Source organism: Silurus meridionalis, chromosome 2 (genome assembly GCF_014805685.1).
Source record: "Silurus meridionalis isolate SWU-2019-XX chromosome 2, ASM1480568v1, whole genome shotgun sequence".
NCBI lineage: Eukaryota > Metazoa > Chordata > Actinopteri > Siluriformes > Siluridae > Silurus > Silurus meridionalis.
In genome coordinates, this window is record NC_060885.1 from 30,326,080 (window position 1) to 30,350,201 (window position 24,122).

Here is a 24,122-nt window from a genome sequence, read left to right on the forward strand (position 1 = left end):
GGAGTCACTGTGACCATCTAGAAGGCACCCAACGGCATTTTCACATACTTTGATTGGATGGTCTTGAGACTTGCTGAATTGTGTTAATTGGGTTCCTTGCTTTAGTAATGCTATTTTATTCTTACTGTATGAGATACCTATTTGTGATGCAGAGCTCTGTTATATTGCGTTTCTGTATAATATTCTAGTTTCTATAGTCATGGCATTATTATAATGGATTCTTCAACATCATAAAATGATTTCACTATTTACCACATACTCACTGGTAGGTTAGACTTTACTGGTAGGCATTTGTCTTTAATACAAAAATGTGTTATGCGATGCAGGTCAAATTCACTAAAATGACCACTGAAATGAGAAAAGGTAAATTGAAACAATGTAATGTTTAACACTGAGCTGGAGTAAAGTAAAAAAACAAAACAAAACAAAAACAAAACCCAAGCATATAAAACCAAGCAAGTGAAATATTACCATGTAATAAAGTTATGCACAGCAAGTACACATTCTTTATGTAATGATCTGATAGTGACCAGGATAACTCACAATTTAAACTGGGCCAAATACAAACAAAACAAACCACATATCTTTAGTTGTGAAAATGATTTCCTGAAATTAAACCGTGTGCTTCTGGCAGGGAGTACAAAATACATTTCCAATAAAAAAAATATAAGAAAAGATTGTCTTTAGTATAAACTCTTGCCGCATATTTTTGGTTGCCCGAGATGTAAAAGCTTTGCGAAAATGGGAAATTCACCGAGCTGAAAAGCAAAACAAAACAAAACCCAAGCATATAAAACCAAGCAAGTGAAATATTACCATGTAATAAAGTTATGCACAGCAAGTACACATTCTTTATGTAATGATCTGATAGTGACCAGGATAACTCACAATTTAAACTGGGCCAAATACAAACAAACAAACCACATATCTTTAGTTGTGAAAATGATTTCCCTGAAATTAAACCGTGTGCTTCTGGCAGGGAGTACAAAAATACATTTCCAATAAAAAAAATATAAGAAAAGATTGTCTTTAGTATAAACTCTTGCCGCATATTTTTGGTTGCCCGAGATGTAAAAGCTTTGCCGAAAATGGGAAATTCACCGAGCTGAAAAGCAAAAACAAAAACAAAACAAACAAAAAAGAAAAAGCCCCGTCATAACAACGTCAACACTTCCTCCATCTAACCACCAGGTCATACACGCCCCATTCTACCTTCAACACAGATACCTTAACATATTAAGTAACAACAAAAGTGGTGGTAATCTCTCTACATGAGAGAACGTTACAGTGTTACGCTGCATAGACCAATTCTCAAAGCTGACCTGAACCATTGCAAAAAATGTACATACTATACAAATCCATACACGCCACTCTCGTTTCTGCAATTATCATACAGGTATTTTATATAGCTTTCACAAAGATTTAGAGAATCAAAAATTAAAAATAAAAATGCAACAGAAAGTATATTCATACAAAAGCAGACTAAAGCCAAATACCGCTCACACGAATAAAAAAAAATACTATTATTGCTTTGGTCTGTGCAGTTCGTGGATCCTAAAGACGACGACGCGGCATCTGTTTCGTTTCCACTCAGTCCCGTTCATCCGTCAGCAACACGATCTGCCTCTTTTCCCTTTTCACATTTCCGTCCACCGTCTTTTCTCGTGCTCTCAGAAGCCGAACGCATCTTCGCTGTCGAATTTGTCCCAATTGCAGGGTGACAGGCACTCATCAGCGTTGTAGTCCTGAGGGTTTAGCCCAGTGTCCAGGACCTGGGGGTTAGCACGACACTCAGCGAGTCTGTATGTCACAAACATAGAAAGAACCATTAACTATTAATAAGCAATTCAATTAAATAATTACATTACAGGCTATAAACCTGAAAATAAAGGGTGGCAAAAAAACCCCAGCTAAAAAAGACGGTGAAAACTTTCTAAACCTGGTATTGCACTCTACATGTGCACTCTACAACACACTGACCTGAACACTGAGTTCTTTTAGGTATAGATTTTCATCGAATAATATAATATTCGAATAAAAGTCTTTATGAACCATGCCAGAATGTATTTTACAGTTGAATTAAAACTTAAAATACTATTTTTGCATAAAAAAAAAAAAAGCTGGAACTTCTCTCAAAAGGCAAATCAGAGCCGATTTCATATTTAGTGGCATTTGTGTCATTAGACAATTTTAAAAACAAAAAGCTTTGTTTATTGCCTAAATAGCACGATGCTCTGCCACAAAATGTATATCGTTGGCTCTTATTCGATATGACAACAGTGACTCAATCTGATGGCATTTTAAATTCTGTAAGTATAATGTACGATGGGATGAACAAAATGCACTAATGTGTACATACATGAAGAGCGAAGGCCTATTTGTAGTAAGTCAGACTGGATTTCCGTTTAATAATTGGGAGGAATTGCTTGGCTTTACTGCGTGGTACATTACAAAAGGTCAGATCATGAAGTGTACATTCAGGGTCAAGATTGTAGGTTGAAATGAAGAGCCTTCTCCTATTCCAATTGTTAAAGGCTCTTGGTTGGGTCTTCACACTGACTTACTACCATTAGGCAACAGCACAGATTAGAAAATCTACAGTAGGCAAAAAAAAAACCCTGTCACTTCTAAATGGACTGTCATGCATTTTTGACAAATGAGCAGGTTCTGAGCAGGATTTATCAGCCAAATGAGAGAATTCTACACATCCGCTATGGTGACTGCTACCACTGGTGAGATCTGGTGCTAGGTGTAATGGCAATGTAAATGGAGTAAAATGGACAGTGGAGGACGACAATACAAAACTGGTATTGACACTATGCACTGTATAAAGCACGTCTTTACCTGAACAGGTTTCAAAACTATCCAAACTGTGGCTGAAGAGAAACAAATGATCACAAACACCCAGAGTGAGTAAAGACAACCCAGCAAGAAAAAAGTTAATCTGCTAAACTAAAAAGAGTGAAACGTTTCCCCCCTCGGCCTGTAGATGGCGCTTTAGTACTGTAGTATCCTGTGAGTGTTTTCACCCTCCTAATGGACCACAAGCTGACAATCCTTTAAACACTTTACTAAAGATCAATAAGTGCTGAGGGAAAAGGTCATAAGGTGTGTGGTTTCGTTCACGACAAAAAAAAAAAGTGTGTAAAATGTGCATGATTATAACAAGATACACTATATTGCTCAAAGTATGTGATTTTTGAGCATTACATTCCACATTTAGTCCCAATTTGCTCTTATAATTCCCTCCACTCTTCTGAGAAGATGTTCCACCAGATTTTGGCGTGTGCTTATGGATATTTGTGTTCATCAGCCACAAGGGTATTTACAAAAGGCAGGTACTGATGTAGGTGCGGTGAGGAGACCTCAGGTGCAGTAAGCGTTCCAATTTATCCAAAAGGTTTTCAGTAGGCATGAGATCAGAGCTCTATAGCAGGTCACTCAAGATCTTCACTCAAGGAGCTCTTTTTGTGCACAGGGGCATTGCCATGCTGGAACAGGTTTGGGTTTCCAAGTCCAAATAATGCTAAATTTTATTATAGCGCACCTAAAGACTTCCTGTACAATTTAGAACCTCCAGCTTTGTGGTAACAGTTTGGAAAAGTACCACATATGGCAATATAGTGTATGTATAGAATATCTTCATAGGAATACATAGCCAGGAAGAATGGAGACAGAGAGGACATAGAAGTGTTATTGTTAACTTTTTTCTTCTAAAAACTTTGTGAATATCAATCAGAAGTCAATAATAAACAGAAGAAAGGCACAAAAATATAAGGAGGGTAAAGTTTCCTGTATGACGATTTTGGATTAATGAAAGGAGCCTCAGGTGTTAAGAAGTTTTTTTGTGAGTGCACCACAATTATACCCACCAACCAACGAAGGATGAAACCTTTTTTTTAAAAAAATAAATAGAAGTACAACTATTTGGCAAATTACCGTAATATTAAGAGGAACAAAACAGCTCAGTGGGCATGAGGTTAGAGGAAAATAATTAACTCATATTGGTAACAGTAACTTTTTGTTTCTGGTCATTTTCCTATTTAAAAAAACAGATTTGAACTGAGAAACCATCAAATACTCTAAAAATGTGAATAATTGGCGCAAAGAAGACTTTAAATCAGCTCCTACACCCTTACAAAAATACCTCGACCGCATTTTCTGAGGGTATGTGTTCAATTATTGTGTTCAACAATTATCCTCATTTGTTCACAACTGGAGTAATACATGAATCCACATTATTTACAATATAATACGAAAATAATCCTTCTAAGCCTTCATTTGCTAAGGACAACGTGCCCTTTAAAGCATGTATCTCTGTTTTCTCGCAAATACTCAGGACATTTTCTAAAACACCATGGCAACAGATCCAGTCACTTCACATTCATTCTCAGTGCTATCGCCAATGAAAATGGAAAAACGTGCCAAATGTCCGACAGTGAACCTGTGGCTCAAAGGCAAAGGGCTAAAGGTGAGTCTGTCCCCCTGTGAACCTGCTACACCTACTCTGATCCTCTTTGTAAATAAACATTGAACCGAGACACTGAACTGAGACAAAGAAAATATTTCAGTAAGATTTATTTCTGGTTGCTTCAGTTTCACTGTATGTTACCATTAATTTATAGTAAAGAAAAAGGACACCTAGGATATAAAACCAGGTTGCAGATGTCAAAGTTCTTCAGCTCATAAACAGAAAATGCTGGCCTCTTTATTTTGGTGCTTGTTTTAATATCTCTATACATTTTTTCCTTTATGTATCGAAACAAATATTAGTGATTAATGAAACATTGTTATTGGTTGCTGAGGAGTGGAAGCTCAGTGATTAAGGCTCTGGGTTATTGGCTTACTGATCGGAAGTTCGGGGCGACTACCAAGCTTCCTGTGTTGGGCCCTTGAGCAAGGCCCTTAACCCTCTCTGCTCTAAGGACAATGTATTATGGCTGACCTTGCCGTATGACCATGTTTCCTAACAGGCCGGGACAATGAGACACAGCTACCAGAAGACAGTCAAATAGTCTAGCTTCCATTGTTTTCAGAGACAAAGAGTTAATACTGACTGGTTTATAATTAAATAGGTGGTGTTTAAGACTTAATACTGCAATCAAGCTATCAGCATGACATGGATGTCTGGAAAAGGTACAATTACTACCATAATACTGGAAGTAAACACGCAGTAAAACTGAAAGAAAAAAAAAAGGGTTTCCCATTTTGATTAAATTCATAATTAGTTCTAGAGTCTTAACATGGCTGGCAAGCAAAGCTGTCAAAGCTGATGCCAGAGGTGACAGCTTAAAACCTCATGAAAGTTCATTACATGGCTAAAAACAACCACAGGGGCACGCCTGGCACTCGTAATTCAGGATGAGGCGAATTTTATTGTGTTTAGAATGTTATAACTTGACTTTCAAGCAGAATGGTCTGGAAGCGATGTCATGGCTACTAACACTAACGGCAGTGAACTCTAGTTTTTGATTAATCCTGCCTAATGAACCATTAAAAGCTCATAAACAAGCCTGTTACAAGTCAAGACATAACCTTTGCAGTTTATTAAGCTTAGCTACAAGGATGGTAGCTGTCTTTTCTGTTGGATGCACGCACACACACACACACACACACACACACACACACACGGCAGGCTAAAGTAGCTTAAGTTTCCCAGCAGCAACTGAAATGTCTGATATTAGCTCTAACTGGAATGAACCTGAGCTTCTCATCATAGTGATTACATTACAGCTGGGTATGACTAATTGAATGTGTAGAATTTGCCCAGTCTAGGCACTCGATAAGCAGAATAATACAGGAGATTGAGAAGGTTTTAGAGCTTTGGGGCTCTAAGCTGTGAGCTCTCGTAAAAGAAATTTGGCTCCCAGTTTCTGGATATAGTAAAGAAATCTTAATGGTTGCAGTAAATGAAGGTACCTCACGCTCGTTAATCAAATATTTAACGAATAGAACTGTTTGCAACATGAATTTTTATTATTCTAAGAAAAAAAACATGCAGAACTGCATAGTTTAAATGCATTACAAATTGCTTCAGCCTATGTGCAATTCACTACTTTTATTTGGATAGAAACATATTTAAATGTTGGCAAGTTCATCTGTTATTATCTTCTGCACTACAAAATGAATCTCCAATTCATCACTTCAACCAGTTAAATATTCAATAATGATGGTTTGAATAAACCTCACCTATAATATTTTTGAATGGTGCAATAACAGAGTTCATGCAACACAGTTCCTATATGAAAAAATAGGGATGGGCGTTTTCATGCTCAAAAGCAACACCACAACCTCGCGGTTTATTTTTAGAGCTGTGAGTGAAGGACAGAAATGAATCTCTCGAATATGACTCACCAGATTCAGTTTTATAGTGCATAATGTCTGGTGTGGCAGTTCCGTAAGTGGTCAAACAACAAACGGATCATATGGGGAAAGCTACCTTATGTATAACTTATTTATATAATATATGGAGAATACTATTGAGACATGTGTCTTTTACATCCATATGTGCTTCTTCCCCAAACTTTTACCACAAAGCTGCACATAATTGTATAGGATGTCTCAGGATGTGATTGCATTACATTTTCACTTCAGTTGAACTAGGAGACCCAAACCTGTTGACAATGCCCCTGTGCACAAAGCCAGCTTCATGAAGATATGCTTTACATGGGCTAGAGTGGAAGATCTTCTGCTAGAGAGCTTCGGCCTTCAACATAATTAACACCTTTGCAATTAATTGAAAAATAATGCTGGCTGCACCCCAGGGCTCCCCACCTCACCTACATCAGTAAGTATACTTCAAGGCTCTTCTCTGTACTGGCACCAAGGTGGTGAAATGAACGTCCTGGAGTCCCTGGCTATCTTCAAGCGACTATTGAAGACCTACCTCTTCCTGAAACACTTAAATTAGCACTTTTCAAGTTTGCTTTGTAGAATTCAAGAGTTAATATAAATATAAGTGTGTAATCTTCCGTACCAGTGTAGATTTTTCATCCCTAGACCCTCAAAGCACTTTTGTACGTCGCTCTGGATAAGGGCGTCTGCCAAATGCCACAAATGTAAATGTAAATCAGTACTAATACCCGTCTTCCCAGAAAAGTGAAGGTTATTGTAACAGCAAACTGGGACTTAATGTGGAATCGGATGTTCAAAAAGCAACCAGTCTTATGGTCAGGGGTCCACAAACTTTTGTCCATGCAGTGTACATAGAAACCTGAAGCTGTGCACTGTAATGGGGTCTGAAACTGGTTAGATTTTTAATGTAGCACATTAAACTTCAAATGCAAATGTTACATTAAAACAAAGTTGTGCACCATGAACAAAACTGAAATTTGATCGATTGAACAATTCACGACGAATTTATCCGAGATTGTCGTCCAGGAACCACCAAAAAATAAAACGCAGACGCAAGTCCGAAAGCCTACTCATAAACACAAAATCGTCTCTATAACTAAGAGTTTTACTAAGAGATACACACTACATCCATATTAAACAAGGGAGCAGTTGTGAAATGTATTTGCAAAAATTTTAATAAGATTAGAGTCTTAGTAGTAGTACTAAATCTACTTAGTAGTAGACTAGTAGTATTCTCTTGACTATGGGGGTGTGTAGGAAAAGAGAAATTGTTGTTTTACCTGGCACATGTAAAATATTTGTAAAATTCATATTTTCAATTATATTTGAATATATTATTGTTCATTTTCTCATTTTAGTTAATCGGCTCAAAAATCCAAAACAAACAATGGCTTTCTGCATTGCTACATGATTCTTATAGTTAAGACAGTGATGCAAATAAAAAATAAAAAAAAAAATACTAATTGTTTGCTCAAAAAATGCAACCTAGAAAAGAAATAATGCAACATGCTGGTCTTTTTGCGAGTTAATCTGAAGTGAGTAAATAATATGCTGAAATGTTCCACACAAAAAATAAATTTCACTAACCTCGAGAAGGCTTCATCCAGACCATCATCAAGCTCCTGCAGGAAGAGTAAAAAAGTATAAGGCATGAATATTACAAGAAATACAGTATATGACAATTCAGCACTAGAAGTAACTGTTGATTTCCTAAGGTCTTTAACCTGCAGCCTTTCTTCCAGCTCTAAATTCGGACTGGTGCAATACCCCGAGCTCTTAATCCCATCATAATGACTTCTGTCTACTGGGACGAACACATTTAATCTACATAAATTGTCCTGTCTAGACGGCCAAACACAGAGCTAATGAATGTAACCATGAATATTGTCAGTATTATTAGATATTTGAGCTAATTTAGGAGTATTTGAGTTTATGATGATCAATCCATGATCATCATTTTAAAAATAATTATACAGTATAAAAAATGAATTTAAAGGAATAGTTGCTTTACAACCACACTTGTACTTAAGTAAATGTTTTAAAACACTAACATTTAGTAATATCTGGTAATAATAAAATAATACAAATATGCTGATAGGCTCATCAAAACACTGCACTTTTGAATTCTCCAATCTGATTGGTCAGAAGGTCTGCTCTGACAGCAGTTTAGATTTATCTGCCGGTTCTAAAATATGTCTTATGTGTTTTTTTTTTCCTTTCTAAAGATATGCTTATATTGGACAGAATCTCCACTGTTGGCATATTTGTAACAGCTAAATGTCAAACTGTAAATTTTCCAACACAAGAAAGGATAAGGTGGACGCCCTTATCCAGAGCAACTTACACCTGAGCAGTTGAGAGTTAAGGGCCTTACTCAAGGGCCCAGCGGTGGCAGCTTGGTGGCGCTGGGATTTAAACTCCTGAACCTTCACCACTGAGCACTCAGCTCCAGTTTCTATGTAATGTGACATCTTTTGGTCTTGTTAATTCCAAGAAAAAAAAAAGACCAACTTGTTTACAGAGTTTTACCTGCTATATATTTTTTTTTTATAAATAAATTGTCCAGATTGGTAAATTGCTGTAGAATAAAAAAAATAAAACATTTTGTTTTGTTTACAGTTAATTGAAAATAGAAAACTTTAGAGTAGAAATGACAAATAAACACATGATTTACAGTCAGATTTTACAATACAGCTTTTATGTTGTGTGCTAAACATAAAAATGTATACAAATTCAAGACTGTCCATTTATCTAAATCCTAGGAAAGACTTTTTTTTGTCCTAAGAGAAAGCTGAATTGGTCACTGCTTCATGATTAAGCTTAAGTAAACTTACAATGATCTAGTCAAGTTTGGGCATGTCACACAAAAATGTTTCATATATTACAGTGTATTTCCTGGGAACCCAGTAACTCTTTAATCCACTCTTGCATTAACTGGAAAAAAATTTTTTTTTCAATGTTATGGCAATAATAACGTGACAGTTTGAAGGTTCCACTTATGGGCAATTAAAGCTTCGATCAGCAAGAACAGGCAAGCTGAATGAGTCACATGACGCACACCCAGCGTGATGAAGAATAAAGACACGCTGAATGTGACTCAACTGAACTTCCCATACGACAAGCTGATTTATGTAGAGAAGGTGAGTTCAACATTGTTTATTCATGAATAGCGAGGCATGCCGAAGCACTGCGGATCGTTTATGAACCTGATGGGACGAAAAAAAAAGAAAGCAAGAAAAAAGAAAGAGAGAAAGAAAGCAGTTACAGGAACCAACTGGTTCCAACACTGATTCACACCATGGAGCATCCTCCTGCACATTTACACGTCTCTCTCTTTCTCTCTCCTCTCTCATCATTTCTCCTCTCTCTTTCTTGCTGGTGTTTCACTCGAGTTTCACCTTCAATCATGTTGTACGTGATTAATTGATCCCACCTGCTGTTTTGGCACTCCTACGCTGCTTATTAAAACACAAACAGCCCTTACTGATCAGCCCTTAAAACAACAACAGGGCACTCACTTTCACCCCTGGCTTTTTTTCTCGTTTTGGGTATGTGTTTAAATTGTTAATCAGTCCTTTTGTCTTTGTGCGTGTGTGTGTGTGTGTGTGTATTACTCGTACAGTGGTGGGTTTGTCTCTATGAACAAAGAACAGTTGAATTTTTTGTCAGGTTTAAGGAGGAATTATAATAGTTTGGATTCTGCAGTAAAAAATCACAGAGCTGCTATTCTTCACCCAATGGATACTACTGTCTAACACACTGTGCTTCTTTGTCCTTAGCGTGTGTGTGCGCGCGCGCGCGTGTGTATGTGTGTGTGTGTGTGTGTGTGTGTGTGTGTGTGTTTCTAATTCTCTGTACTGATGCTCAACTCTCTTAATTCAAACACACAGACAAACACACAATCTACATCTGTCACAATTATTGATGGACAAGCCACACAAACTGACAGCTAGACAGCCAGACAGAGACAAATAGCCAGACAGCCAGCCAGACAGATAGATAGATAATTTGTTCCAGAATTACTGCCACTCTTGGGAATGATATTTGTACACAATGAACAACTACTCTTTGTTGTCATTTATTCTTTGTGTGTGTGTGTGTGTGTGTGTGTATGTCTTTGCACTTACCCAGACAATGTTGTTGTTCTCTGTGCTGATGCTCTGTGCTATATGTGCACCATCATCATCATCAGGTCCTGAATGTATAACTGCACCTTCCTCCAAGTTTAACAGATTTGCTGTAGCCACTTCTACACACACACGCACACACACACACACACACACACACGCACACAATAAACATTCACTTTTAACAAATAACATCAACATTCATTTCATAATAATCATCTTCTTTTGCTCTTCAAAGTCTCGATATTAGATTTTTTATGGTTTGAATATATAACACACAGAATGCAGATGTAAACCACACATAATTGTCAGCTTCATTTAGTATATTTATAAAAGCATTTAGTGAATGATTGCATGAGCAGACGTCTAAGGTACGGATTACTTGTTAGAGTGAGCTCTTCTTCACACAGCAGAGTTTAATGCAACAGTAGTCATTCAGCACAAAACAACACCAGAGACCCGTCAGTCTAAATGATTACATTTCCCTGCGTCAGTGGTTCGTTTTTCACTCAATGCCTCATTGGCTTCCTTTGCAGTTTTTTAAAATCCGTCTGTCTTTCTGCAGCAGACTGAACATCTCCTCTTTCACAAGCAGAGCAATTATCTCTGGTTCACTGTGAAACCCAATGAGTGTGTGAATGTGTGTGTGTGTGTGTGTGTGTGTGAGGAGTGGCATGTCCATGACCTTTCAGATAGGCACTTATGGCATGCCAACCATCAGTCTTATTCTCTCTCTCTTATTCTTCTCTTCACACACACACACACACACACACACACACACACACACACACACACACACACACATGCAGTACTGCAAAGTCATCCTCCTCACATAACACAGAGGAAGCTTGCGGGTTACATGTAAAATTGCCAAACTGTGTGTGAAGAGTGGCTCATAACCATGACCTTTCAGTCCCTCTATTCACTCTCTCACTCAGTCCCTGACTCACTCATAAACGTACTTTCTCCATCCCTCACCCCTTAAATAACTCCCTCAATAATTAATGTCCTCTCTCACTCATTCACTCTCTCATAAACTTACTTTCTCACCCTTTCATTCACTCCCTCATTAACTTACTTCCTCACCCCTGCATTCACTCCCTCATTAACTTACTTCCTCACCCCCTGCATTCACTCCCTCATTAACTTACTTCCTCACCCCCTGCATTCACTCTCATAAACTTAATTCCTCACCCCTCATAAACTTGTTTTTTCACCCCTCATTCACTCTCTCATAAACTTACTTCCTCACCCCTCATTCACTCTCTCATAAACTTACTTCCTCACCCCTCATTCACTCTCTCATAAACTTACTTCCTCACCCCTCATTCACTCTCTCATAAACTTACTTCCTCACCCCTCATTCACTCTCTCATAAACTTACTTCCTCACCCCTCATTCACTCTCTCATAAACTTACTTTCTCACCCCTGCATTCACTCTCATAAACTTACTTCCTCACCCCTCATTCACTCTCTCATAAACTTACTTCCTCACCCCTCATTCACTCTCTCATAAACTTCCTCACCCCTCATTCACTCTCTCATAAACTTACTTCTCACCCCTCATTCACTCTCTCATAAACTTACTTCCTCACCCCTCATTCACTCTCTCATAAACTTACTTCCTCACCCCTCATTCACTCTCTCATAAACTTACTTCCTCACCCCTCATTCACTCTCTCATAAACTTACTTTCTCACCCCTGCATTCACTCTCTCATAAACTTACTTCCTCACCCCTCATTCACTCTCTCATAAACTTACTTCCTCACCCCTCATTCACTCCCTCATTAACTTACTTTCTCCTCCCTCACACCTTTATTAACTTACTTTCTCCCTCCCTCACACCTTCATTAAATTACTTTCTCCCACCCTCCCACCCTCATTAACGCCCACATTTACTGCTTCATTCACTCCCTTACTTACTCTCTCCCTCAGTCCCTCCCTCATTACCTTAATTATACACCCCTTATTCAATCCTCAATCACTCCTTTACTCACAATCCCATTAACATTAACTATTAAACTGGTGTGTGTTAGCAGCCTCGTCATGCTGAATGATCTTGACAGTCTCTTGACAGTCTCTTGACTGAGACGGCATTTCTAGGTATGATATTCGCAACGGTATTTAACATGCTCGCATTTAAAAGCATGAAACCACTGGACACAGCCTGAACAAGGATGCACGGATTAATAAACAGACAGAGAGAGTAAAAAAGAAATAAAAAGAAGACAGAATGAAAGAGAACCTCTCACCTCCTTCTTCCACACTTTCTGAATTCTGTGCCTGAGAGTTGCTGGGTGCAACCGGGTCCGGCTTTACTCGCTTCTCTTTTTCTAACAGATGAGAAGAAAAAAAAAAACTATTAGCATATTTAAATAATCAATAACAGAACACAGCTTCTTTAAAAGCCAAAAAGGTGTTCAATATCAGCCTGATTGGACCGTCTAAAATCAATAACGAAATTGATTCAAATACATAATGTACTAATTCTGCTCTCATTTGTTTGTGCACTGGTCTGCAGAAAAAATGCCCAAATTGAGTGGACAAATTATTTCAAGTGACAAGTAAAGCTTTTTTACCCCTATAACAAGAATGGTTCCTTCTAATCAGATAGTAGCTGAGATGGTAAAAGTACACACATCCTTCACTCGAATAGAAGTGCAGATACTCATGTTTCAAAAGTAAAAGTTAAGAATTTAGGGCTCTGACTTAAATAGAATATAAAATAGCCTTTATTTGGCACATATTCATTACAGCACAGTGAAATTCTTTCTTTGCATATCCAGATAGCTTGTTTGGAAGCTAAGGTCAGAGCACAGGGTCAGCCATGATACAGCGCGCCTGGAACACAGAGTTAACGGCCTTGTTTACGGGCCCAAGAGTGGTGAGTTGGTGATACCAGGGCTTGAACCCCAAATCTTCTGATCAGTAACCGAGCACTTTAACCACTTAGCTAAGTAGCCAATTCTACTAAATGTTTTAGTTTTTACGCTGGTAGCTGGTCCACGCATCACATTAATATATTAATAAAAAAGAATTTCAAATTTTGTTATCTAATAAATGTATCCAGGCTGAAATTCCACCATATAGAACACAAGTAGAGAATAGATGATGATTATAAGGTGATCAGGAATGTCTCTGTTCTCAGTCATGTTTACATCACAGACTCCCTCTGTGTCATCCACGTTAACCACATACTTCTTATTGCCTTCTGCCTGGTTTGTTGTTAGCTTTGTAAAATAGCCTACATCTGTGGTTTGTGAGAGCCAGGAAATGATACAAGAGTGGAGGTTGAAAAAGGCACGCGACGACAAGAAATAGGTCGATGGGTTGAAAACGGCACGACGAGAAGAAAAATATTGATCGTGTCACCAAATAGATTAAAACTAAAATAACGAGTTTGGTTTGAAAATGTAAGAAGTAGAAAGTACAGATATTTGTGTTAAATTTAATGAGTGAAAGTAAAATTTCAGAAAAATGAATAGTAGAGTACTGATACCAGAAAAATCTACTTAAGTACAGTAACAAAGTATATGTACTTCACTATTTCCCATCTCTGGATACTAGAAAACAAACTAATTGTCACTAAAAATACAAAGTGCCACTAAAAATACAAATCTAAGATTACGAGATAAAAGTCGTAGCAATACAAGAATAATGTCATTGAGAAAAATGGCAGACTTACGAGAATAATGTCATAGCAATATGGGATTTAAGTGGTAATATTTTTAATAAAATCTCAAAGTTTCGCCGTTTTGCATAAAATGGATGTGGTGGATTTTGTTTACTTTGGAATTTAGCAATTAGAAAAATGTTTGTCTTTTTTTTGCATTATCATGGAGTTATAATTAGTAAACTGATACTACAGCGGAAACGTAATTTATTTAGAAGCATAAACCAGACAGACATTGAGGAAATTGCCTCTTTTGTGCAGTCTGAAATAGCGACCAGTGTCGACTCCAAGCATATTGATCGTTACATCTGCGTGCTATTCGAAGAGGATATGTTGTTGCTCAAGAGACAAACATGATCAAAGAAATCGAAGCTGAAGCCATTTTGACTTTATACTCAAAATAATATGGTATGATTTTATTCTCGTAATTTGGACTTTATTCTTAAAATATTTCGACTTTATTCTCGTATTGCTTTGACTTAATTCTCGCAAGTTTGAGTTTTTTTTCTTTTCAAATCAGAGACAGAGACATTTTCAAAAGTGACAAAAAATGGACTCCATACAGTGCAAAAATCAGTACAGTGCTAGAATACATGTGGTATGTTTTTGTCTTGCCTGAATTGAATGTACACTTTATACATGGTTATATTATATATAGTGACATCAACAGGATATTGTGGTTTAGTTTTTGCGTGTGTAGCTGTAAAAAAATATAATTTATTTCACAGCGAGTAGTGAGACAGAATGTTGAGAATGATCTTGACAAGGATTTTTTTTTTAGAAACAGCAAAATGTGGGAAAGGAGGTGCCAATAAGTAGGAGCAAAACCTATACCCACTGCACAGTGTCTCCATGGATAATGTACAGGTAAACATGCATAGCGCATAACAAAGCCATCAGATCAGCGTCTAAGTGAAAGCCTGCAGCCTCGCAATTCGGCATTAAGTTTCACAAGTACATTTCACTGGGTGGTGCTTGGCCCCCGCAATCGCTGCTCAAAGAGATTTCCTCTCATCTATATAATGAAGTGTTGAATCTTAGGCAAATGTATGTGTGTGTGCGCGAGTGTGTGTGTGTGTGTGTGTGTAAAGTAGAAGTATTGCCAAACCATTGATCTCTTTAATCTCACTAGTCTTACACACTGACGTTGGGCTTTGATAGCTTTTTACAAGTTTAACTTCCAACATCACAGCACACGGATATATACACACGTTTCAAACAGACATTAATCGGAATATTTAACATATTTACCTCGACAACAAGCCTGAAGCCACTCGCTTAGAATCGATCAATTATTAAATAGTGCTCGACTTAAAACTTAAAGGCGTATGTTTAAAACTGACTAAACATGCCAACGTGTCAAAGGATAAGCAAACACTTCAAATCTGACACTGAGCGAGAGATCGATGTGAGAAAAGCTGTCAGGGAGGCTTGACATTTTCTTTTTGCATGCGCACGCACACACACACACACACACACACACACACACACACACACAAAAACCCTCATACCATCTCTGCCTATCTCTCTCTTTCCCTCTCACTGCCTTTCAAAAGGGGGTCTACCTGTATGCCAGCTACCCTGTCAAAATATTATTGCATCCAGCTCGTTTTTACACATTCTCACCTTGACACATACACTCTCGCTTTCTCTCTCTCTCTCTCTCTCTCTCTCTCTCTCTCCATCCCTCCCTCTCTCTCTCTCTCTCTCCATCCCTCCCTCTCTCACGCCCACACATTCACCTTTACACACACAATATGTGTTTCAGTATTTAGATTAAGGGCTTAAAAAAAAAAAAGAAAAGAAAAAAAAACGTGTGGCCTTCAGTTTTGTTGAAGGAGGCGCGGCCTACGTGCCTGTCAGTTTTGGCTGAGAAGGCGTACTTTAGGTGCCGGCCAGTCTTGGTGAAGGAGGCGTGGCCTCTGCGCCTGTCAGTCTCAGTGAAGGAGGCATGGCCTATCTGCCAGTCTTGGTGAAGGAGGTGTGGCCTCTGTGACTGTCAGTCTCTGTGAATGAGGTGTGGCCTATGTGCCTGTAAGTCTTTGCAAAGAAGGCGTGGCCTTGGTGCCTGTCAATCTTGGTGAAGGAGGAATGTTCTCGGTGCCTGTCAGTCTTGGTGAAGGAGACCATGACCTGTGTCTGTCAGTCTTGGTAAAGGAGGTGTGGCCTATGTGCCTGCTAGTCTTGGTGAAGGAGGTGTGCCAATCTCAGGCAACATTTGTGAAATCTTTAATGAAGCACTAACGGTTTCAATTTGCAGCATTTGTGTAGCTCAGTCTGTACATAAGAGTGTTTTGTGTGTGTGTGTGTGTGTGTGTGTGTGTGTAGGCTTCAAGTGTATGGACACATGCTGTATATTACAGAGCTCTGATACCTTGAAGGGAAATCTCGAGGAGTGTCCGAAACGTAATCAAGTGTCTGCATCTTACACACTTACACACACACACAAACACACACACACTCTTACTCAGCTCAGACTGGGCTAAGAGCCAGATTCTCATTGTTTTTCAGTTCATTAAATACAGAGGATACAGGAAATGGGAGCGAACTAACCAGTAAAAGACTGTTCACACGCATCTGACGAGCTGGCAACAGGAAATGTTTAACCCAAATGTCTCATTTTCAAATAATGAAGAGAATAATCAGAAAGTAAGAACACAAAGAACATGAGCTGTTCAACAGCTGACACCAGAAAGAGAATATCAGGGATCGTACCTTCCTTGGCATTCTGCCAAAACTCAAAGGCCACTTTAAAGGCTTGTGCTACTGTTAATGTCACCGCCTGTGCCTGAGAAAGGAAAGAGACAAAAAGACAGAAGCAAGCAAAAAGGTGAAGAAAGTGACTATTAATACATTTTCATGTTATCTGTTTACTTCACAAGATATATGAGTTGTATGTCTTGAAACTGTGCAGCTATAGTCAAAGGAGAATTATGTTATGAAAATTAAACTAAATTCGACTGTTCATCTGTATCTGTAAATTCTGTCCATCACGCTACATTCATTAGTGTGTCTGAGTATCTTCATCTCTCTCTGTCCCATATGGCATTTGAGTTGTGTAACTCAAAAACTGTGTAGCTGCACTCAAAGGAGAATTGTGATAATGTCCATTATTAAATCTGTTATGCAGTTAAAACAGAATTTATTCTCTGTCCATCTGTCTCGGTCATTATGTCCATCGCTCTACATTCATCAGTGTGTTTAAGTACATCTCTATCCCTCGCTGTCCAAATCATTCATCCTTCATTCTCTAAAAAGGAAGTATGCTCATGGTACCGTAAATTAAGCAAGGGGAAGGAAATTTAGGGAGTGTCCATGCTGTCCTCTCCCTAGAGACACCCAGCTATGCATCCATGTCATCCAAGAAGACAAAAAAAAAAAGGAAGAATCTGAAAAACTCAAAACTCACTAATTTCTTTTTGGTGCAGAGGAAGGCATGGCACTCGAGCGTCTCATTGCGTTGGCTCTGAGCGATGTAGGCAAACACCTTGTCGTGCATCTTATCAGCAGTGCAGTAAGAGATCCTGCGGAGAGGAGCATAATATCTGCGAGTTACATTGAGACAGACGAATGAAATCGCAGCCAAAAGCAGAGAAGCAACAGCCAAAACTTTGCATTGATAGATAAATAAATTTAGATCGCCGCTGCATCCTCTCATTTTGGCCTATTAAGCTTTTAAGGAGCAATTTTGTTTTAGAAGCACACAAACTCCCAAATCTATTATCGTTTAAAAAAAAGAAGAAAAGAATTCAGTACCACACAGTACAAGTGGGAAATGATGTCACTATCTGTATCACTATTTAGCTTTCACTCCCAATTAGATGAACGTGTGAACCCATTTTGCTTCCTTCTACTTATTGTACTTATTGTAAGTTCTATCTTTTTAAGAAAAAAACATTTGCATTGAGTTATTTCCATAGAGCAAAAGATAATGACCTCACATCACAAGCACAGCTGTGTTTTGTCCTGTGCATGCAATCTAACATCACTGGAGACATCACGTCTCTGTCTTCCTCATCCAGGATCCTCCCACCAAACTGTTTTTTAAACAAAACCCAAGGACGCTGCTGCCTACTTTCTAAACCATGTATTACAGTAATAAACACTAACCATGGCTAAAAGTATATATCATTAAAGTAGAGCAGGGGAGGCTGTAAATGCAACGGCGCTACCCAGGTATCAGGAAAACAGCCGCTTGCGTAGCATGAAGAAGAACGAAACAGATCAGCAGACTGACCTGTAAATGGAGACGTTCTCAATCAGCTGATTTGAGACGCTGTCATACAGGATGATACCTCTTGGTGAAACCTTCAACATGACCTTCTGCAGCTTCTTCCCACTGGCTTTGGCCTGACCGAGATAAAAAGGGGGGGATAAATATTTACATTTACAGCATTTGGCAGACGCCTTTATCCAGAGCGAATTACAATCAAGGGGTTAAGAGTTCAGGGCCTTGCTCGAGGGCCCCAACGTGGCACCTTGGTGAACTCATGACCTTCTGATCCAAAGTCCAATGCTTTAACGACTAAGCTCCAACCTTCCCAAAAAGAGGCAGAGAGAATTGAAAAAGGAGGAGGTAAGACAGACAGACATACACCGATCAGACATAACATTATGACCACCTGCCTAATATTGTGTTCCCCTTTTGCTGCCAAAACATGCCTGATCCATCGAGCATTAACATCATTAACTTTTCTTCAGCAGTTTGAGCTACAGGAGCTCATCTGTTGGATCAGTCTTCGCTCCACACCTGCATCAATGAGTCTCGGCCACCAATGTTCTTTCCTTGGACCACTTTTAATAGATACTGACCACTGCAGACTCCTACAAGAGCTGGTCGTCTAGCCATCACAACATGGCCCTTGCCAATCTCACTCAAATGCCTACACTTGCCCATTTTTTCTGCTTTTAGCGCATCAACTTTGAGGTCAAAATGTTCACTTGATGCCTAATAAATCCCACCCACTAACAGGTGCCATGATGGAGAGATAATCAGTGTTATTCACCTCACCGGTAATAATGTTATAATGTCAATGTTATGCCTGAACTGTGCATAAAGAAACGGATAGATAGAGTGAGTAAAACGAGATGGAGAGAGAAAGAAAAGCATGTTTAATATAAGTGCACGTTTGTGAGTGTCCCGCTCAGTGCCTTTGAAATGACTCGATGAAAAGGCCAGAGAAAAGGTTGAGGCTATTTTAATACCATTAATGATGTTTGATTCGGACTGCACTACCTTCACTACCATCACTAGTTCACAAGACATTGCATGACTTCATGCCAGGATAAGAATGTGTGTATTGACTGACAAACAGCTAGACCTGTAAACCTGTTAAAACTTTTGAAAAGAGGAAGAAAAATGACAATTGTATAAAATACTCGTATTTCCTCCATTGAGAAGACGATACTCGATATTGAATAATATCTAAGTTTAATTAAACGTGTATGTATATCGGTAAAACTCATACAAGAAACCCACAATCGCTTTGTTAGGGGTGCCAATAATTCTGCAATCCGAATTCACTACTTTTTGTTGTAGAAATTATGTAGGAACATTTTCACGTATGTTTTATATTATTTTTATTTTAATAAAGGGTGCTAATGATGCAGCTGACTATGAAAAGCGGGATTTTCTGGGCCTAATTCTGACAAGAGTTCAGATTTTTTGAGGGGTAATCTCAGGGGTTATTTCCATGGAGATCTCACCGTAGCAACAATCCTCTTGACTGCGGCGGCTGACAGCTCCTCTCCTTTTGGCTCCTCAACCAGTGTGACACCAAGATACTTCAACTGAAACACCATGCCCTCCAGCAAGGTCTCTCGTGTATCTGTCCAGTTCTCCGAGAGCTCTGTGGAAACCAGGCAAAAATGTTTAATCCTTTAGAGCGAAAAAAGTAAATTGCTCGAACATAAATTGTTGTAAGTTAACATTTCCAAATTATAAACACTTGAATATTTACGTCATGTGATAATCAAATCACATGATAAAACCACAAAGTAATGGCGATTTCTGCTTTTTTTTGAAATTAATTTTTTATCCAATTTTATCCAGCAGCCCTCCTGCGAGGAACAAATCGGCTCATGAAATCTGCAATTCTAACAACGGGTTCGCAGGAGTGCAAGACAAGCAAAACCATCTACATACTGAACAACGCGAAAGCGCCACATGCGCACACTTCAATCAGCACTCCTCTTTCCGCACAATCCCTTTTGATTCCATAGAAACCTCACTTAACCTCACAGGCGCTTCTTGTAGCACAAAAGACATAAAGCGGCGTGCTTTGTTGTTCCGCTCGCTACACGCCGTCCTCCGTGATCAGCAACTGAACGTTTTGATTTGAAATATATGCTATGAGACTTATATATGAGAGGCTATTCTAGTTTTATATAAAAACATAGTGATGAGGACAACATGCTGAAATAGCTCTATTTATATTTCATGACTCTGGGGTATTTCATCTCAGAAACGTCTGGCCAATAGAACGTGGAAAAAATTGTAAGAAACATTGCGTTTCTTGCTGTCTCTCTTTTTCTCTAATGAGCAGAATCACTTAGGGCCAAGACAAGGTCAAAGGCTTGACGGCAATCAGCCCCTTCTCTATAATTCAGTGCACTGTGGTCCACTGAATCACATTGTGAAATGCCAGTTCTGATACGGCAGGGGAAAAAAATAATCACGCTCTCTTAATATCAAAAATGGTACACGACTCCTATGCGTCTCCTCTGCAACAACCAAAAAAAAAATTAATCTCTAAAATGAAATCAATAAAAATATATAAAGTGTACGAGATTAAGTCGTTCCTGAAAACCGCTGGTGTTCCCATACGCTCGTGCTCGCATGTTAATTTTCCCATAAGAATGAACGTAAAAGCAATACATCCGTTCCCAGACCTCAGCCGATCGCTTCTTTCAGACCTTAAAAACAGTTTTATGCTTAATTGAACACACAAATATACTTGTAACAAAGTATAAATAGAAAAAGTTATAAATTCTAAAAAATAACATGCCATATTGCAGACAAAGATCTCGTGTGCAGACACCACGTCCTTCAAAATTAAATGTGAAATAAAACAAAAACAATTTTCACACAAGAGAATGACGAGAACGCATTCAGAACAATTTTTTTTTTTAAGTGAGTGAGCATGAAGCATGGGGACGGAGGAGACGGGTGACGAGAAGAACGCGTGACTGGAACCGAGCGTCACTAACATTTTAACTATCAATCTACACTCGAGGTCGCAAGTTAAATTCGGTAATAGCCAGATTAGCACTTTATTTGACAGACGATGCTGATGATCAGGATGATGATGATGATGGTTTGATCTCAAACTTCCACTCGGTAGTACGGCTACTTAAACACTGAACTTCTCCTGCCACATCAGCTTTCAATTCAGACACCTTGAGCTGCACATTTTGAGAGAATATTAATAAAACAAGTGAGATTATAAATAAGGCATTAGCGTTATATAAGCTGTATGTATAACTTTATGAATAAAATAGGTTCAAACAGCTGTGCTGCTGAAAGTCATGAAAAAGTGTTCCACTTTACAGCTTCTCTTTGAGCTCGTTCGCATTTCCAACACGGCTCATTACTATACCCTATGCCTCCATATCTCCATCTTTACCCCATGAAAGCGTGCCTAAATGTGGTAATTAGTTGCATATTTGGCGCAGTATCCATGGCATAAATCTAGCTCTATACCCACACTACTCGTAAAACCATGCTGGTAGATATAGTGTTCTTTACAATCCATAAATTGTTACTCTTTTTATCCTATTCACAAATCTAAGCTTCAAATCCAAGAATAGGGCATTTGCACTTTTGGGAAAGACTGGAATTGCAGTTGCCATATAGAAACACAAAAATCATTCATTTCCACAGACATAGGGGTTTATTACTTTTAGTCACAAGGTCATGCAGATCAAACTGTAGGCTCTCAAACATAAGAGCTGGAATATCTTAGCAACCACCTAGCAACAGCATACCAACTACCTAGCAACAGCCTAGAAACCACCTAGCAACCACCAGATGTAGCATAACAACCACCTGGAAAATCATAGCGATGCTTTAACGCTTGGATTTCGACCTTTAAAGATTATAAGGCCGAGGTTATAACGGTTAATCTTTGTAAGCTGTAAAAAACTGCTACGTGGTTAAGATGGTGGCCCAAAATGCCACTGCAGGGCCCCTGAGCAAGGCCCTTAACCCTTCATTGCTCAGCTGTATAAATGAGATAAATGTAAGTCGCTCCGAATAATGGCGTACACCCCAAATGTAAATCTAAAAGTTCCCACAGACGTTTCAGGCCTAAAAAAAAAAATCGAATCCACCCACAGCTAGAATTGACAGTTGGGGTTAAAGGGAAGTCAGTATTTCTTAATATGTTTATAACAAACGTCTACTTTGAATACTGCTGCAACAGAATTCAGGATAAAATGAAACTGAAGGTGAGGAGACCGCACTCACGTGTACACATACACACACTAAAGTAACTGACTGTTGTATAATTGTCCCACCAACATGGAATAAAAACAATTAATACATGCATTGATGGGTTGTTTAGTTTTTTATAGAAACCTCTTTTTCTCTCCTCCCAGCAAGCACATGAATAGCAGATGATTGTGACAAAATATGACCCCCCCCGCAGACAGTATTTGGACCCCTTTAAAAGCACTAACACATGAAGAACAAGGCAGCAAAATGTCCCTGGTATTTATTAATCTCATAAATATTCATGCTCTGGTTCGCTTTTTCACATGTGCGGTGACTTGAGAAACGTAAAAATGATCCAGCGAATCGAAAAGCAGAACTGAAAAACTGCACGATGTACAGAAATAAGACATGAGCTCATGGTACATTTTGCATAGTTTGTATAAACCAAACATATGTTCCTCTTGTGGGTTTGAAGTCTTGATCAGAAGACTTCAGTCAAGTGATCGGTTTTCAAAGTAGATACTATTTAAATATTTTTATTAGGAAAAAATGTACAAGACAATCTTCAGATATTTCTTTATCAATTCTACTTTATTTTACTCACCCTTATATAAGGCTTTATATAAGATGGCCTTGCTCAAGGGCCCAGGACTGGCAGTTGGGACAGTGCGGTTGGGATTTGAACTCACGACCTTTGGATCCAAAGTCCAATGCCTCAACCACTAATCTAAGAATGAGGACAGAAATCAATCGCACAATTTAGCTGCTTCCTTTGCCCAAGACTCATAACTCACCCATTACAGTCTCCCTTGTGGGACCCTAAAAAGCTGGGATCAGGTGGGAAATGAGAGCACTGCCCCACCCACACCCCTCCCCCAGCCCCTGTGTGTGTGTGTGTGTGTGTGTGTGTAAGTGTGAACAAGGTTGACAGCTACTGTGAAACCTGAGGCCAAAAAACTCAAGAAGTCCAGCCCAGTATTCCTGAGAGAAACATTCAATTTTTTAGCTCAGTGGTTGTGTGTGTGTGTGTGTGTGTGTGTGTATCAGACCACAGATGAAAAGACACACACAATATCAAACCCAGAAAAGTCAGACAGAAGGGTGCAGGTGTTTTCCTTGAATCCTTGGAGAGACACACACACAAACACGGTTGTCAGAGCTGCGAAAATGCGTTTGTGGAGAAAATCCCACTCAAGAAAACACCCATAAGTGCGTACACACACAGCATTACGGTGCTGACTCACTACACAAGTCAAATGAACACGAGGTGCTAATGTAATAAAGCAATGGTCAGAATCATCTCCACCCCTGCACAATCATATGGCGGGTGTGTGTAATGGGTTTTAGTGAAGCAGAGCATGAAGGGGGCATCAGGATTGTGAGTCAATTACTGCTTTTTTCCACACACACACACACACACACACACACACACACACACACACACACACACACACACACACACAAAAATACTCCGAGAGAGAAAAAAAAAGATTCTGTATTATCTTGCCACATTGTTTGTCTTTAAAGCAGC

The 24,122-nt window shown here is 38.8% G+C and overlaps 1 protein-coding gene across 4 annotated transcripts in view; it reads right to left on the reverse strand.

Annotated features, from left to right (window-relative positions):
• Positions 1–805: 805 nt before the first annotated feature.
• ldlrap1b (low density lipoprotein receptor adaptor protein 1b) overlaps positions 806–24,122 on the reverse strand; it is a 37,724-nt gene continuing 14,407 nt past the window's right edge. For 3 of the 4 annotated variants that reach the window (XM_046866802.1, XM_046866824.1, XM_046866815.1), the window contains exons 2-9: positions 19,864–20,006; positions 18,395–18,507; positions 17,567–17,681; positions 16,873–16,945; positions 12,737–12,817; positions 10,482–10,603; positions 7,942–7,976; positions 806–1,800 (exon numbers count right to left, since the gene is read on the reverse strand). In XM_046866802.1, the coding sequence (XP_046722758.1) occupies positions 1,671–1,800; positions 7,942–7,976; positions 10,482–10,603; positions 12,737–12,817; positions 16,873–16,945; positions 17,567–17,681; positions 18,395–18,507; positions 19,864–20,006 (812 nt within the window). In that variant the 3' untranslated portion in view covers positions 806–1,670. Of the gene's footprint in view, positions 1,801–2,844; positions 2,877–7,941; positions 7,977–10,481; positions 10,604–12,736; positions 12,818–16,872; positions 16,946–17,566; positions 17,682–18,394; positions 18,508–19,863; positions 20,007–24,122 lie in introns of all 4 variants that reach the window. The other variant, XM_046866808.1, reaches the window with a different exon arrangement.